The following is a 13,018-nucleotide window of genomic DNA, read 5'->3' as shown; positions in this document are numbered from 1 at the left end:
GATGGGAATTCTTGTACTGTATATAGCGGAGATGACAATAAAGTTTACTTTGACTTCAGCACAGCAGCAAGCAGGCGCACCGAGGGCTCTCGCGCTCGCTTTTCGGGTATAGAATTTCGAAAAACAGATCGGTGCAAATTATAAGTCTGTATCATAATATCTGGGGGTTTCGTGTTTGTTGGTTTGTTTTTATTTTGTTTTATTTTGCGAGTTGGTTATTGGATGCTGCTCCAGCCAGTCAGAGAATCCCCCGCCGCCCCGCCCTCTCCTCCCTGTGCAGCAAGCAGCAGGCGCACCTCGCAAACGGAGGGCGCCCTTACTCCCCGCAATTGGGCGATACAAAACCGATCGGTGCCTATGCCATTCCCAATATGCGCTGGCTGATGTCGGGGCAGCATGAGTACGAGCATTGTTTTTTATTTTTTTTGCCGATGCCCGTGATGCCGCCCCCCACCACGATGCCGCTCCGGGCAACCGCCCGCGTCGCCCGTATCAAAAACCGCTACTGCACAAGCTCTCTATCGGCATCTGCTGACACTCTAAAAACTCCATCACTCCTACACTGTATGCAGCTGTGTGTGCTGCTGTTCTTTCATGGAAAGGGGAATTTTTGGCTGTTTTACAGTTATTAGATGATTCAATTTTTAATATATAACATTTTCATCTCTTAATAATTAAAGTTGAAAACTTTTTTAACATAATTTCAACATGCTTCCGATTGCAAATAAAGATGAAGAGATCATTTTAGTGTTGTTGTTTGTTTGTATTTGTTTATTTGTTTTTACATTTAACATATTGCTTGGAAAATAAACTCATCCTGAAGATCAAGAATTCCCATCATGGAGAAGAAGAAAGCTGGATGCCAGAATCAGTGAAAACCTTGAAGGATGTTAGTCGTCTAACAGAGGTACAGCAGGGCATCATGAGATACGGGTCCTGGATGATGTAACAAAACAAAAACAAAAAAAGTCAATAGCAGAGGTCGACCGACTGAATGATTTGGACTCCAAAGTCCCATTCAGGGTTTATTCTTAGCTGCACGAAAGAGTGGGAGAACAATTTTTTCCCCCAGTGGCCCTAATCCTCTTCCGTAGGACCGCCCTTCATCATTCCACCAACCTTATTTAATACACCCAGCAAAAGAGTGCAGTTAGACTCGTAAATTTAGTCCTTTGCTCCGTCTAAATCAGGTAGTCCTCTGGATTTGTCCTCGGTTTTGTGTGTGCATAATTTTACTTTCCTTTGTCTTCGCGTCTTGCTTTGACTTTCTCGCACACAGCAAGTAAAGCGTTTTATGTGTCTATCACTTTTGAATAATGTCTTCTTGTGAATAAAGTAGCTTGTAGTCTAAAATAAGCGAGCAGAGAGTCGCTGTTGACAAGTTTCTGAAACGGGCTGTACCGTGTCTGGTGTCTTAGCTTCAGTGGGTGGGGCAGCTCCAATGGTGGTTTCTGTCTGTATGCGCTCTCCTACAAAAGTCACTTTTTCTCGATACTTTAATCTAAAGTCTCTTGTTGTGTTTTCGGTATGTAATGCTATAGCAGTTTAAACGGTTGTTTGCATGTTACAGGAAAACACCATCAGCCATGTCCGCCGTCAGCAGCTCAAACACAGCCTTTGCCTTGGAGCTGTTCCGCACTCTGAGCCAGACAAACCCTGCTGGAAACATCTTTGTCTCTCCTCTGAGCATCAGCTCAGCCCTGGCCATGGTCTACCTGGGAGCTAAAGGAGACACTGCAGCTCAGATGGCTCAGGTCAGCTCACTGTCACTTATTACCTGCATCACGCCATCAGTTGATCAGCTAGCATGCCTGTGAAACTTCAAGCCCTCGTTGCAATTTAAAGGCAGTTACGGAAGTTGAGCTGCCACCCAGGCAAAAAAAAAAAAAAAAAAATAGAGCCATATCACATTATCACGTCAAAACTTCATTGTTCTAACAATATACCATCATGTAAGTGTAGCCAAGTACAGGATAGGGTAGGGAATATTAAAGTAAGATGGAGAGAATGGGCCAATAGCTAGATTCGTAGGAGGGATAAGGTGAGTTGCGTGGAGAAGAATGACTGGAGCCACAGGTAAGGTTGCTTTGAATTGTATTAAACTATTTAGCAACAAGTTAACAGCACTTCATAAACAGGAATGAAAACACGAGATAATATACAGTGACAGCAATAATAATAACAATCAGAATCTTATCTGAGCTCAGATATGTCAGTCTTGCCGGCTTAATAGTCAGTGTTCAGTCGAGTCAAATCCAAAAGGTCAAAAGTCTGTGATTGGTGCGATTTTGTCCTACCGCACTGTTGCAATTGTTCGTGACAGAAGAGCAACCTGCCCTTCTGGGCCAACTCGGAATGGCTGTGGTTCGGTTCAAAGGGAAAGGCTCGCCATCTTCCTCGTCAGGAAGAAATCCAGGTCTCACGATCCCACAAAAAAACCTAGCCAGCACGCTTCTAATGTTCAACTCTCAGAGAGGATCTTGTCCGTTTCATCCGCACCCGTGCAGATCGCGATGGTTTCAAAGTCCAAAATGTTCACAACAGATCAGGTCCGTTTCTCCAAGGTCCATGCAGATCTCCGGTATGGATATTTGCTCAATTTATCGAGTTAATAGTTATTTTCCAGCAACAAGCTTGGCGGTGAAAATCAGCGATGGTCTCGTGCACCTCCGTCTCTCTCTGTGTCTGAGCACAAGTGACGGTACAGAGCAGGGGAAGGCGGGGCTTGTTACCTCCTAACCAGTAGGGGGTGTTAAATATACTCTTTGGGGTTTTATTTTTATATTTATATTATTTATCCTTTATTATTGATTTACTTTAGCTCAACTCTGTGATTAACAGAGTAATGATGAATCAAAATTAACAATAACATGTTGTAGTGCATTACTGAGTCGTGTAAACTCACTGGGTTACATCCTCCCCTCTTAAATCTCATGCACGTCCCCGTGCATGGTTCTAGTGGAATAGTCAACATCATTAGCAAGGGAGTCGATGAAAGCTTTGTTCAATCCTTGAAAGAGTGATTTAACCACTGTTACTAGTGGGTTACCTAGCTGAGGATAAGTGAGTCTTTGGGATGGTTGGCGAATTCTTTCAGATCTTCTGATCTGTGTTTCTGTTTGCAAGGTGTCAGGTTCTTCATCATTTTCAACTTGTCTTTCAGGTGAAAGTTGATGAGTTGAGTTCTCTGACAACGGTGAATCTGACAAACTGGTCGACAAAACATTTTTGTCTTTTCGAGTATCTGTTTCAGACTCACTTGGTGTGTTGTTTTGTAGGCTTGTGTCACTTTCACTTCGTCGTAAGTTTGCTTCACTTCCACGTTCTGTCGGAGGTAGGTCTGTTTCACTGTCCATTTGAGGTAAGTTGGTGTTAGTTGAACTTCCAATTTCGCCATCAGGTAAGTATGTTTCAGTTTCGTTCTCAGTTTCCTGCTCAGGTAAGTATGTTTCAGTTTCGTTCTCAATTTCCTGCTCAGGTAAGTATGTTTCAGTTTCATTCTCAGTTTCCTTTCCAGGTAAGTCTGTCATGTCCGGTAATGTATTAGATCGTTCGTTATCATTTACAGGATCTTTGTTTTGTTTGAATCCTTGTGTTGGTGGTATGGCACATACTTGGTAAAAATGTCTGTCTTTCACTTGTGGAGGTTCAGGGTAATAAAACTCATCTTCCTCTTCCTCAAGTGTTTGGTCTGAGTCAACTTCCAAAGCTGAAATTTGTCTCGTGCGTGGTCTGTTAGTTTTTGTGACTCGTTCGGGTTCATGCTCTGTTGGTGAGAGAAATCCACAGGGAAGTAACAGATCTCTGTGGAGCGTTCTGTTGGGTCCATCTCCGTTTTCTGGTTTTACAGTATATACTGGTAAGTTTTCCATTTGTTTGGTAACAATATACACTGTTTGCTCCCATTTGTCCGCTAATTTGTGCTTCTCTCTCAGGCGGAGATTCCGAACCAAGACTCGATCTCCCACATCTAGTGTGGATTCACGGATGATTTTGTCAAATCGTTTCTTGTTTTTGTCTGCTACTTTCTGGGAGTTTTTGATGGCTATTTCGTAGCTCTGTTCGAGGTAGCTTTTCAACTGCTTGACGTATTGAGAGTGAGTCACGTGTGGCTTGTTTGGTTGTGGCAAACCAAAGGCAATATCAATGGGCAAGCGAGGCTGTCTACCAAACATTAACTCATAAGGAGAATAGCCTGTTACATCATTTTTTGTACAGTTATAAGCGTGAGTAAGTGGTTTTACAAAGTCACGCCAGTGGTGTTTCTCGGTGTCTTTCAAGGTACCGAGCATACTGAGTAACGTGCGATTGTATCGCTCAACAGGGTTGCCACGAGGATGATAAGGACTTGTTCGGACTTTGCGGATACCGAGCAGAGAGCACAGTTCTTTGATTGTACGCGATTCAAAGTCTCTCCCTTGATCGCTATGAAGTCGCTCTGGAAAGCCATAATGAACTAGGAAGTTCTCCCATAAGTTCTTTGCAACGGTAGTGGCTTTCTGGTCTTTGGTTGGAATGGACACAGCATACTTTGTAAAATGATCTGTGATCACTAGGACGTCTTTAGTGTTTTTACTGTCTGGTTCTATTGAGAGGAAGTCCATGCAGACTAGCTCCATGGGCCTAGAAGTTTTAATATTTACCAGAGGAGCAGCCTTATCTGGCAGGGCTTTTCTACGGACACATCTCTCGCAAGCTTTCACTTTCTTTTCGACATCAATTGCCATTTTTGGCCAGTAGAAACGTGACCGAATAAGTTCCAGTGTGCGTTCGACCCCTAAATGCCCCATGTTGTCATGAAGATTAAGCATAACTGTAGGGCGTAAGGAATCAGGGAGGACTAACTGCAACAAGGTCTCTGGCCCCAACTGGCGTTTCCGGTACAGCAAGTCATTTTGAAGCTCAAGACGTTTCCACTCCCTTAACAATAAGAGAACATCGCGAGACTCCGACTTAGTATTGGCTGGTGGACGTGAGTCAGCTGCCCGCAGTTTGATGACTTCACTAATGGCTGGATCCTTTCTTTGCAGGTTGACAAGATCAGCATGGGTGTATCTGGGTAAGGCTAGGAGATTGTTATCAATGCCTTCTTCTTGGAACATGTCTGGGATGGCAACTGCAGACATGGCAAGTGACTGGACTAGAGCACAAGAGGGTTCAGTCTGGTCCATGGCCATATGTCTTTGACAGGCTGCCATCACGGTATCAGATTGAAGTTTGAGCTCGATATCTTTGACTGAGGACAAGAGATGGGATCTGAACTTATCAATGCGCTGACATTCCTGGGTAAAAGCTGGATCGTCTTCAGGTTTGGCATGTGGTTTCCTAGATAGTCCATCTGCATCAAGATTTTGTCTCCCAGCTCTGTACTTAATGTCAAAGTTATAGGTGGACAATGCAGCCAACCAGCGATAACTTGTGGCATCAAGCTTTGCTGTGGTTAGAAGGTAAGTCAATGGATTATTGTCAGTGATGACTGTGAATGTGTTCCCATATAAATAGTCATGAAACTTGTCAGTTATGGCCCACTTTAAAGCTAGAAATTCTAACTTGTGGGCGGGGTATCTAGCTTCACTACGGGATAGACCACGACTTGCATAGGCTATAACCTGTGTGGTTCCATTCTGCACTTGATAAAGGGCTGCCCCAAGTCCGGTTGTACTGGCATCTGTGTGTACCAGATAAGGTAGCTTTGCATCGGCATACCCAAGGACTGGTGAGGTGGTGAGTTTTTCAATAATCGTTTGAAATGATTTCTGGCACTCTGGTCCCCAACGATCACCAAAGGGTTCTTTGGGGTTAAGATACTTTGGATCACTGGGTGGGTTTTTGCAATGCTTTCGTCTCGGAGGATAGCCAGCTGTGAGGGAGGTGAGGGGCTTGACAATTTTTGAGTAATCTTTGACAAATCTCCGGTAATAACCAGTAAAACCAAGAAACGATTGGAGTTCTTTTAAGGTTTGGGGTCTCGGCCAGGTTTTGAGTGCTTCAGTTTTTTCAGGGTCAGTCTTTACGCCGTCTCTAGATACAATGTGGCCTAGATAACGGACTGATGTTTGGAAGAAACGACATTTGTCGGGCGAGAGTTTGAGCCCGTACTCTCGGAGTCGCTCAAGAACATGAATGAGTCGGGTCTCATGATCTTCAAGGGAACTGGAAAAGACTATCAAATCATCTAAAAAGACTAACACTTCTTTCAGATTGATGTCTTTCATACACTTTTCCATAAGCCTTTGGAAAGTGCTTGGGGCATTTGTTATTCCCTGGGGCATACGATTAAATTCGTAGAAGCCGAAGGGGCACACGAAGGCTGTCTTTGGCTTATCTTCTTCACACATTTCGATTTGATAGTACCCTGACTTAAGGTCCATCACAGAGAACCACTGAGATCCTGCAAGAGCAGAAAATGACTCCTCTAAGTTTGGCAGGGCATATGCATCGCGGATGGTCTGCAAGTTAAGCTTCCGAAAATCAATGCATAACCGCACATCACCATTCTTTTTGCGGACCACCACTATCGGTGATGAGAATGGAGATTCAGATTCTCTGATTATGCCTGCATCTAAGAGGGCTTGTAAGTGCTTTTTAACTGCCTCGTAATCATGGGGATGAATCGGGCGAGATCTCTGTTTGAAGGGGGTTTCGTCTTTTAAGTTGATGTGATGTTTTATATGTGTGGCATGCCCAAAATCAAGATCATTGTGTGAGAAAACATCGGAGAAACTGTTTAGCTTTTTAGTTACCTTCTCTTTCCACTCTTCAGATAGTGGTGATTCACCAAAGTCGAAACTGAGAGGAGGCCTTGAGTTTGAGGTCTGCTGCTGAGAGTTGCACATTGCAGACACCTTTTGGTCACCTTTCTCAGGCTCAGGACATGGCATGACACAGTCAGGGGCAACTAACTCAGCAATTACACAGTTAGTGGGCAATGTAATGTCGTGGTTAGTCTCGTTTCTCAGCAACACAGGAACTTTATAAGGTCCGTGCTTTGGCAGAGATATAAGGCAACAATCTACAAACACACCACCAGGTAGGGAGCCGGTAGTGGGCTGTTCAATAAGTGCACACTGTTCAGGCTTAGCGTGACTTGCATGCATAAAACCTTCCAGTAGTAGCTTTTGGTTTGCAGGAAGGACTTCTTGGGTTCTGCTTCGAAGTTTTACCAAGCCTATCTTGCCACTGTCAGTTTGTTTTTTTCTGGATGCTAATGTCTTTAGCACTTGTTGGTATCCATAAGGGAGTACCTTAAAGTCAGGTAAGGTGCTCTCACAAAGATGCTCATATAAGGGGTCAAGTGTATTTGTGCCAATTAGTAGAGGTGTGTCTGAGTTTGAGCGAATGTCAGGGACAACTAAGGCAAGAGTAGATAGTTCAAGCTCTGACTGATCGAGATCTTTGGGGAACATGATACTCGTCTCAATGTATCCCAAGTAGGGGACTGTCTGACCATTTGCACCTTCGACCTCTAGGAGATCACTGATGGGTTTTATAGGATGATCAGGTAAGTGTTCTTGATAGAAGGATTTGGCAATAGTGGTTACTTGAGAGCCTGAGTCGAGCAAGCAACTACATTCAACGCCGTTGATAACAACTCTGGCTGTGCATTTTCTACCCACGAGTCTTTTGGGAAGTTTAGGCACTGAGTGAACATTAGCTGTTTCACATTGGGCTTTTGTTGTCTTTTCCTTAGTGGGACTTGGTTCAGATTTAGCACCCATCTGTCCCGCGACAGGGGCTCCTTCTAGTTTAAATTAAAGGACTCATGGACTGGTCTGGATATTTCCCATTCTCGCTGCTTTTGTCTGAGGGCATTCCTTTTAGCTGCTACTAGTGCTGGGTTGGGATCATTACTACAGCTGGAAGCGATATGACCATCTTCCCCACACTTGAAACAGTATCCAGGTTTGGGTTTGGCTGACACTGCAGCGATTTGTGGTATCTGTTCCGGCTTGTCCTGTGTTTTGGTACTTGTGTTCTTTTTTGCTTCCTTTTGAGGTTTCTTTGATCTTTTCTCTGTCTTGTCAGCTCTAAGCTGTGCGATTTGAGACCTGAGGTCAGCAATTTGCTTCTGGAGATCAGACGAATTGCTGTCCATTTCATGCTCATAATCGCTCCTACCTTGAGAGCATGTGGTTTGCATGTTAGAATACACACGAGTCTTTTGGATCCCCAAATGTTGTTTCATGCGGGTTGCTTTACTTGCCTGTTTGTCCTCCTCGGTGCGTAGTTGGAGAAGTAGCTCCGCAAAATGAGGTGGGTCATCTTTCTTTTGTTCAAGTTGAAGGTTTGTAATCAGTGAGCTGTCCCAACACCCTCTACAAAATTGTCTCAGGAGCTGTTTATTGATGTCACTAGAAGCAATCCCGTCTCTTTTTATGACTAGGTTTAACACTGTGTGCAATCTTTGCAGGTAATGTGAGGGTTTTTCACCTCCATTTTGATTGGTGTTTAAGAAGCGAGCAAAAAGTTCGTCACCGTCCTCTACAGTTGCGTAGGCAGAATCAAGATGTTCAAGGTAAGTTTTGGGGCTTGCTTTTGGCCCAAGAGCTTTCACCAGGTCCGCTGCAGGGGGTGAAAGACTTTCAACAATCTTTCGCACAACTTGAGTTTCGGTGAGCGAGGGATCAGTCAAGCAAAACTCGACACTGCTGCGCCAAGTGTCATAGTCAGTTTCGAAAGGAGGATGTGGAACTCTTCCTGAAAAAGGTTTCAGTCTGTATTTCGAGTTTGGTGGGGGAACGACTTCACTGCTTTTAACAATGTGCTCTACAATAACTCGCTGCACTTCAGGTGCGCTTAAAAGGTTTGGGGGAATCTGAGGGGTTTGTTTCTCGGCCTCTGCAGGTGAGTGAGTATCACTCAAGGCACTTACATGGTCGCTATTGGGTGTTAAAGGGGGAGAAGGTACCGCCTCATCACTGTGGGGCACTGGCTCTTGTTCAGTGGAAGGCTCAGCTGTGTGGACATCCCCTCCCAATGACTCCCCAATTTTGGCTAGTTCATCCATCAAAAGGTCTTTAAACGATCGGTTGCTTCGTGCTGCCACATCTTTAAGCTGTGACAGGTAAGTTACAGTAGCTGATGCGCTGGTTTCAATGCTATACGCACTGGCTAGGTCTCGAATGTGATAGACAACTTCTGGTTTCACAGTGCAAGGTCTGTCATAAGGCAAATATCTTTTCTCTAGTTCTTTAGCAGTAGCCTCATGTTGAAACTCCACAATAATCTGACCACCAGTTGGTAGCTTAATCTGCCTACTGACAGGACCGAAAGCTTCTAAAAACTCAATTATTTCTTTATCAATGTCTGTGTTAGTTAAACCACTGACCAAAACAGCATTTTGAACTTTAACATTCTCTGTTTTCACAACGTCCATTGTTAGGACACATAAAAGTACCAGTAGTTGAGAAAAAAAACAAGTCACTGTGAAGCTCCAGGCACTCTTAAGTGTTTTATCAAATTTTGGATGGGCTAATAACTCTGCAAACCCTCCTGGCTGGCTCGCCACTTTCTGTAGCCAAGTACAGGATAGGGTAGGGAATATTAAAGTAAGATGGAGAGAATGGGCCAATAGCTAGATTCGTAGGAGGGATAAGGTGAGTTGCGTGGAGAAGAATGACTGGAGCCACAGGTAAGGTTGCTTTGAATTGTATTAAACTATTTAGCAACAAGTTAACAGCACTTCATAAACAGGAATGAAAACACGAGATAATATACAGTGACAGCAATAATAATAACAATCAGAATCTTATCTGAGCTCAGATATGTCAGTCTTGCCGGCTTAATAGTCAGTGTTCAGTCGAGTCAAATCCAAAAGGTCAAAAGTCTGTGATTGGTGCGATTTTGTCCTACCGCACTGTTGCAATTGTTCGTGACAGAAGAGCAACCTGCCCTTCTGGGCCAACTCGAATGGCTGTGGTTCGGTTCAAAGGAAAGGCTCGCCATCTTCCTCGTCAGGAAGAAATCCAGGTCTCACGATCCCACAAAAAAAACTAGCCAGCACGCTTCTAATGTTCAACTCTCAGAGAGGATCTTGTCCGTTTCATCCGCACCCGTGCAGATCGCGATGGTTTCAAAGTCCAAAATGTTCACAACAGATCAGGTCCGTTTCTCCAAGGTCCATGCAGATCTCCGGTATGGATATTTGCTCAATTTATCGAGTTAATAGTTATTTTCCAGCAACAAGCTTGGCGGTGAAAATCAGCGATGGTCTCGTGCACCTCCGTCTCTCTCTGTGTCTGAGCACAAGTGACGGTACAGAGCAGGGAAGGCGGGGCTTGTTACCTCCTAACCAGTAGGGGTGTTAAATATACTCTTTGGGGTTTTATTTTTATATTTATATTATTTATCCTTTATTATTGATTTACTTTAGCTCAACTCTGTGATTAACAGAGTAATGATGAATCAAAATTAACAATAACATGTTGTAGTGCATTACTGAGTCGTGTAAACTCACTGGGTTACATAAGTACAATATACTTTTCACGTTTGAGCAACATAATATCACATTATTATAATATGCATACCTATCACGTTATAACAAAATCTCCCCATACCTCAATCAAAGCATAAAATAGAACTAATTCCGATAAACGAACCATTTTTTAGAACACTGATCTCCACTGTCATCCACTTCACTGTTTTAAGGCAAACATGTATCATGTTCGAAAAATAAAACATATGTTATAACGTGAAAACTTTTTTGTTCAAACAATATAATTATCACGTTCGTAACAAAATAATATTTATATTGTAATAACGTGATATTATGTTGTTCAAACGTGAAAAGTATATTGTTAGAACAATTAAGTTTTCACATTATAACGTGATATAGGTCTATTTTTCTTTTGCCTGGGTGGCAGCTCTACGCTTCTGTAAGCAGTCGACCTGTTTCCACAAAATGTCTTGTCAGATGTGGCTGTCTGTGTTTTTCCATACAAAAGGAATCATCCATCCATCCATCCATTCGCTTCCGCTTATCCTTTTCAGGGCCGCGGGGGGCGCTGGAGCCTATCCCAGCTGTCATAGGGCAAGAGGCAGGGTACGCCCTGGACAGGTCGCCAGTCTGTAGCAGGGCTCAAAAGGAATCATATCTTTTCTTTTGTTTTTATCTTTTTAACGACAAAATCTGAACTTTTTTTCTAGAAGAGTGCTATTTACAGACAAACTGCACAACATTCAACTTTTGGACTTTTGTTAAATGTGTTTGAAAAGCTCAATTTTCAGCAATTTGTGTCTAACATATGAAGCTAAAATGTGTTATACAAATGGCATCAAAGTACATATAACACACAAACAGTATAGTTACTGAGAGCATGATGCTCAGTGAGATTGACAGTATGTTAAATGTTATTATTAAACATGTTGCTGAAAGAATAAAGTTGTCCAGTTTCTGCCTTTGGACCATAAATTGTTACATTAGGGTCACTCAGGCTCAGTGTCACATCCTTTCAGTCTTTGTCTTCAATGCCACACAGGCCCTCTCATTCAGCTCAGGTGAAGGCGTCCATGCAGACTTCCAGAAACTGAACGCTGACATCAACTCACCATCTGCATCCTACATCCTGAAACTAGCCAACCGTCTTTATGGAGAAAACACTGCCCACTTCCTCCCAGTGAGTGTCCACATCAATGATTCTCTTCATAAAGTTCTTCATTACAAAGACTGGATTAATAAACACATGTCTGCTCTCTGCAGGAGTTCCTTGAAGCCACACAGAAGTACTACCAGGCAGACCTGAAGGCTGTGGACTTCATCGGAGCTCCAGAGGCGTGCAGAGCAGAGATCAACAGCTGGGTCGAGCAGCAGACAGAAAGTGAGAATGTGCATCTTCCACAGCCTGAACAGCAGGGAATCATTTTAGCATCCTCTGTGGATTATAATGAAATATTGTTGTGTTTCTGTATTTCCTGTCAGATAAGATAAAAGACCTTCTGAAGCCAGGAACAGTCAACGCAGATACCAGACTGGCTCTGGTCAATGCTGTCTACTTCAAGGGCAACTGGAGGAACCCATTTGATGAGGCAAACACCAAAGAGATGCCCTTTAAAATCAGACAGGTAGAAATTTAACTGAAGGTTACAAAATCAGGACAAAAAGTCTGAATACAGGAAACAGTTTCAAAGGTTTAAGGTAAGCACCATCAGAAGCTTTATAGTAACATGATCTGATCGCCTGGATTTCCTGTGTGTCAGAATGAGACCGTACCAGTCCAGATGATGTACCAGAGGAAGACGCTTCCCTACAACTACATTGCTGACCATGATTTGCAGATCCTGGAGCTGCCCTATGTGGGTGAGGAGCTCAGCATGTTCATTCTGCTGCCTAAGGAGTCCTCAGACGGCTCAGACCCTCTGCTGAAGGTACACAGCCTAGAAACAAGTTCCTGTAAAGAAAAGCCACAAAAACTCTTCTGCTTCACTTTAGTTTACTTTATTAAATTTGATCATTGAAGAATTTAACAGTCAGCTCCTGATTTCATGTATGAAATGAATTTAAATATGAGCAAAAGAAATATGACAAAATGTATTAACTGTGTTCCAGCTGGAGAAGGAGCTAACACAGGAGAGACTGAATGAATGGACCGACAGGAAAAACATGAGGACCCATTTAAAAATTCGCGTTTATCTGCCAAAATTCAAGCTGGAGGAAAACTACGTGCTGAATGAACCTCTGGCTAAACTGGGTATGAAGGACGTGTTCTGTGCAGGAAGCGCTGACCTCTCTGGCATGAACGGTGAAGGGGGGCTCTTCCTGTCTACGGTGGCCCACAAGGCCTTTGTGAAGGTGAACGAGGAGGGCACGGAGGCCGCTGCAGCCACATATATTTTTGTCTTCGGTTCTCGTATTGCACAGGACACACACTTCAGAGCAGATCACCCCTTCCTCTTCTTCATCAGACACAATGAGACCAAGTCCATCTTGTTCTTTGGCAGATTCTCATCTCCTCAGTAGACAGAAGCAGCAGAGGAAGATGATGTTGCAATTCAAATAAATACATCTATGAAATAAAGTAAA

At 43.4% G+C, this 13,018-nt stretch overlaps 1 protein-coding gene across 2 annotated transcripts; it reads left to right on the top strand.

The window, feature by feature from the left end:
* The first annotated feature begins 1,033 nt into the window (after positions 1-1,033).
* LOC116330446 (leukocyte elastase inhibitor-like) lies at positions 1,034-13,018 on the top strand. Of its 2 annotated transcripts, none has more exons than XM_039601479.1 (7): positions 1,034-1,190; positions 1,571-1,754; positions 11,478-11,615; positions 11,699-11,816; positions 11,918-12,060; positions 12,196-12,363; positions 12,545-13,018. In XM_039601479.1, the coding sequence occupies exons 2-7, from the start codon at positions 1,587-1,589 to the stop codon at positions 12,953-12,955; spliced, it is 1,146 nt and encodes a 381-aa protein (XP_039457413.1). In that variant the 5' UTR covers positions 1,034-1,190; positions 1,571-1,586; the 3' UTR covers positions 12,956-13,018. The 2 variants fall into 2 exon arrangements, with proteins under 2 accessions (XP_039457413.1, XP_039457414.1); XM_039601480.1 differs by lacking the exon at positions 1,034-1,190 and adding an exon at positions 1,434-1,457.

The sequence above is a fragment of the Oreochromis aureus genome, linkage group 17, assembly GCF_013358895.1.
Source record: "Oreochromis aureus strain Israel breed Guangdong linkage group 17, ZZ_aureus, whole genome shotgun sequence".
NCBI lineage: Eukaryota > Metazoa > Chordata > Actinopteri > Cichliformes > Cichlidae > Oreochromis > Oreochromis aureus.
The sequence above is the reverse complement of the archived record's forward strand: the minus strand, read 5'-3'. Positions and strand labels throughout refer to the sequence as shown.

Excerpts from the sequence above, each read along its gene's own strand:
- LOC116330446 (XM_039601479.1), top strand. The coding sequence starts at position 1,587 with ATGTCCGCCGTCAGCAGCTCAAACACAGCCTTTGCCTTGGAGCTGTTC. Across the intron at positions 11,616-11,698 it reads ACACTGCCCACTTCCTCCCA|GAGTTCCTTGAAGCCACACA; the intron begins GTGAGTGTCCAC and ends TGCTCTCTGCAG. Across the intron at positions 12,364-12,544 it reads GCTCAGACCCTCTGCTGAAG|CTGGAGAAGGAGCTAACACA; the intron begins GTACACAGCCTA and ends ACTGTGTTCCAG.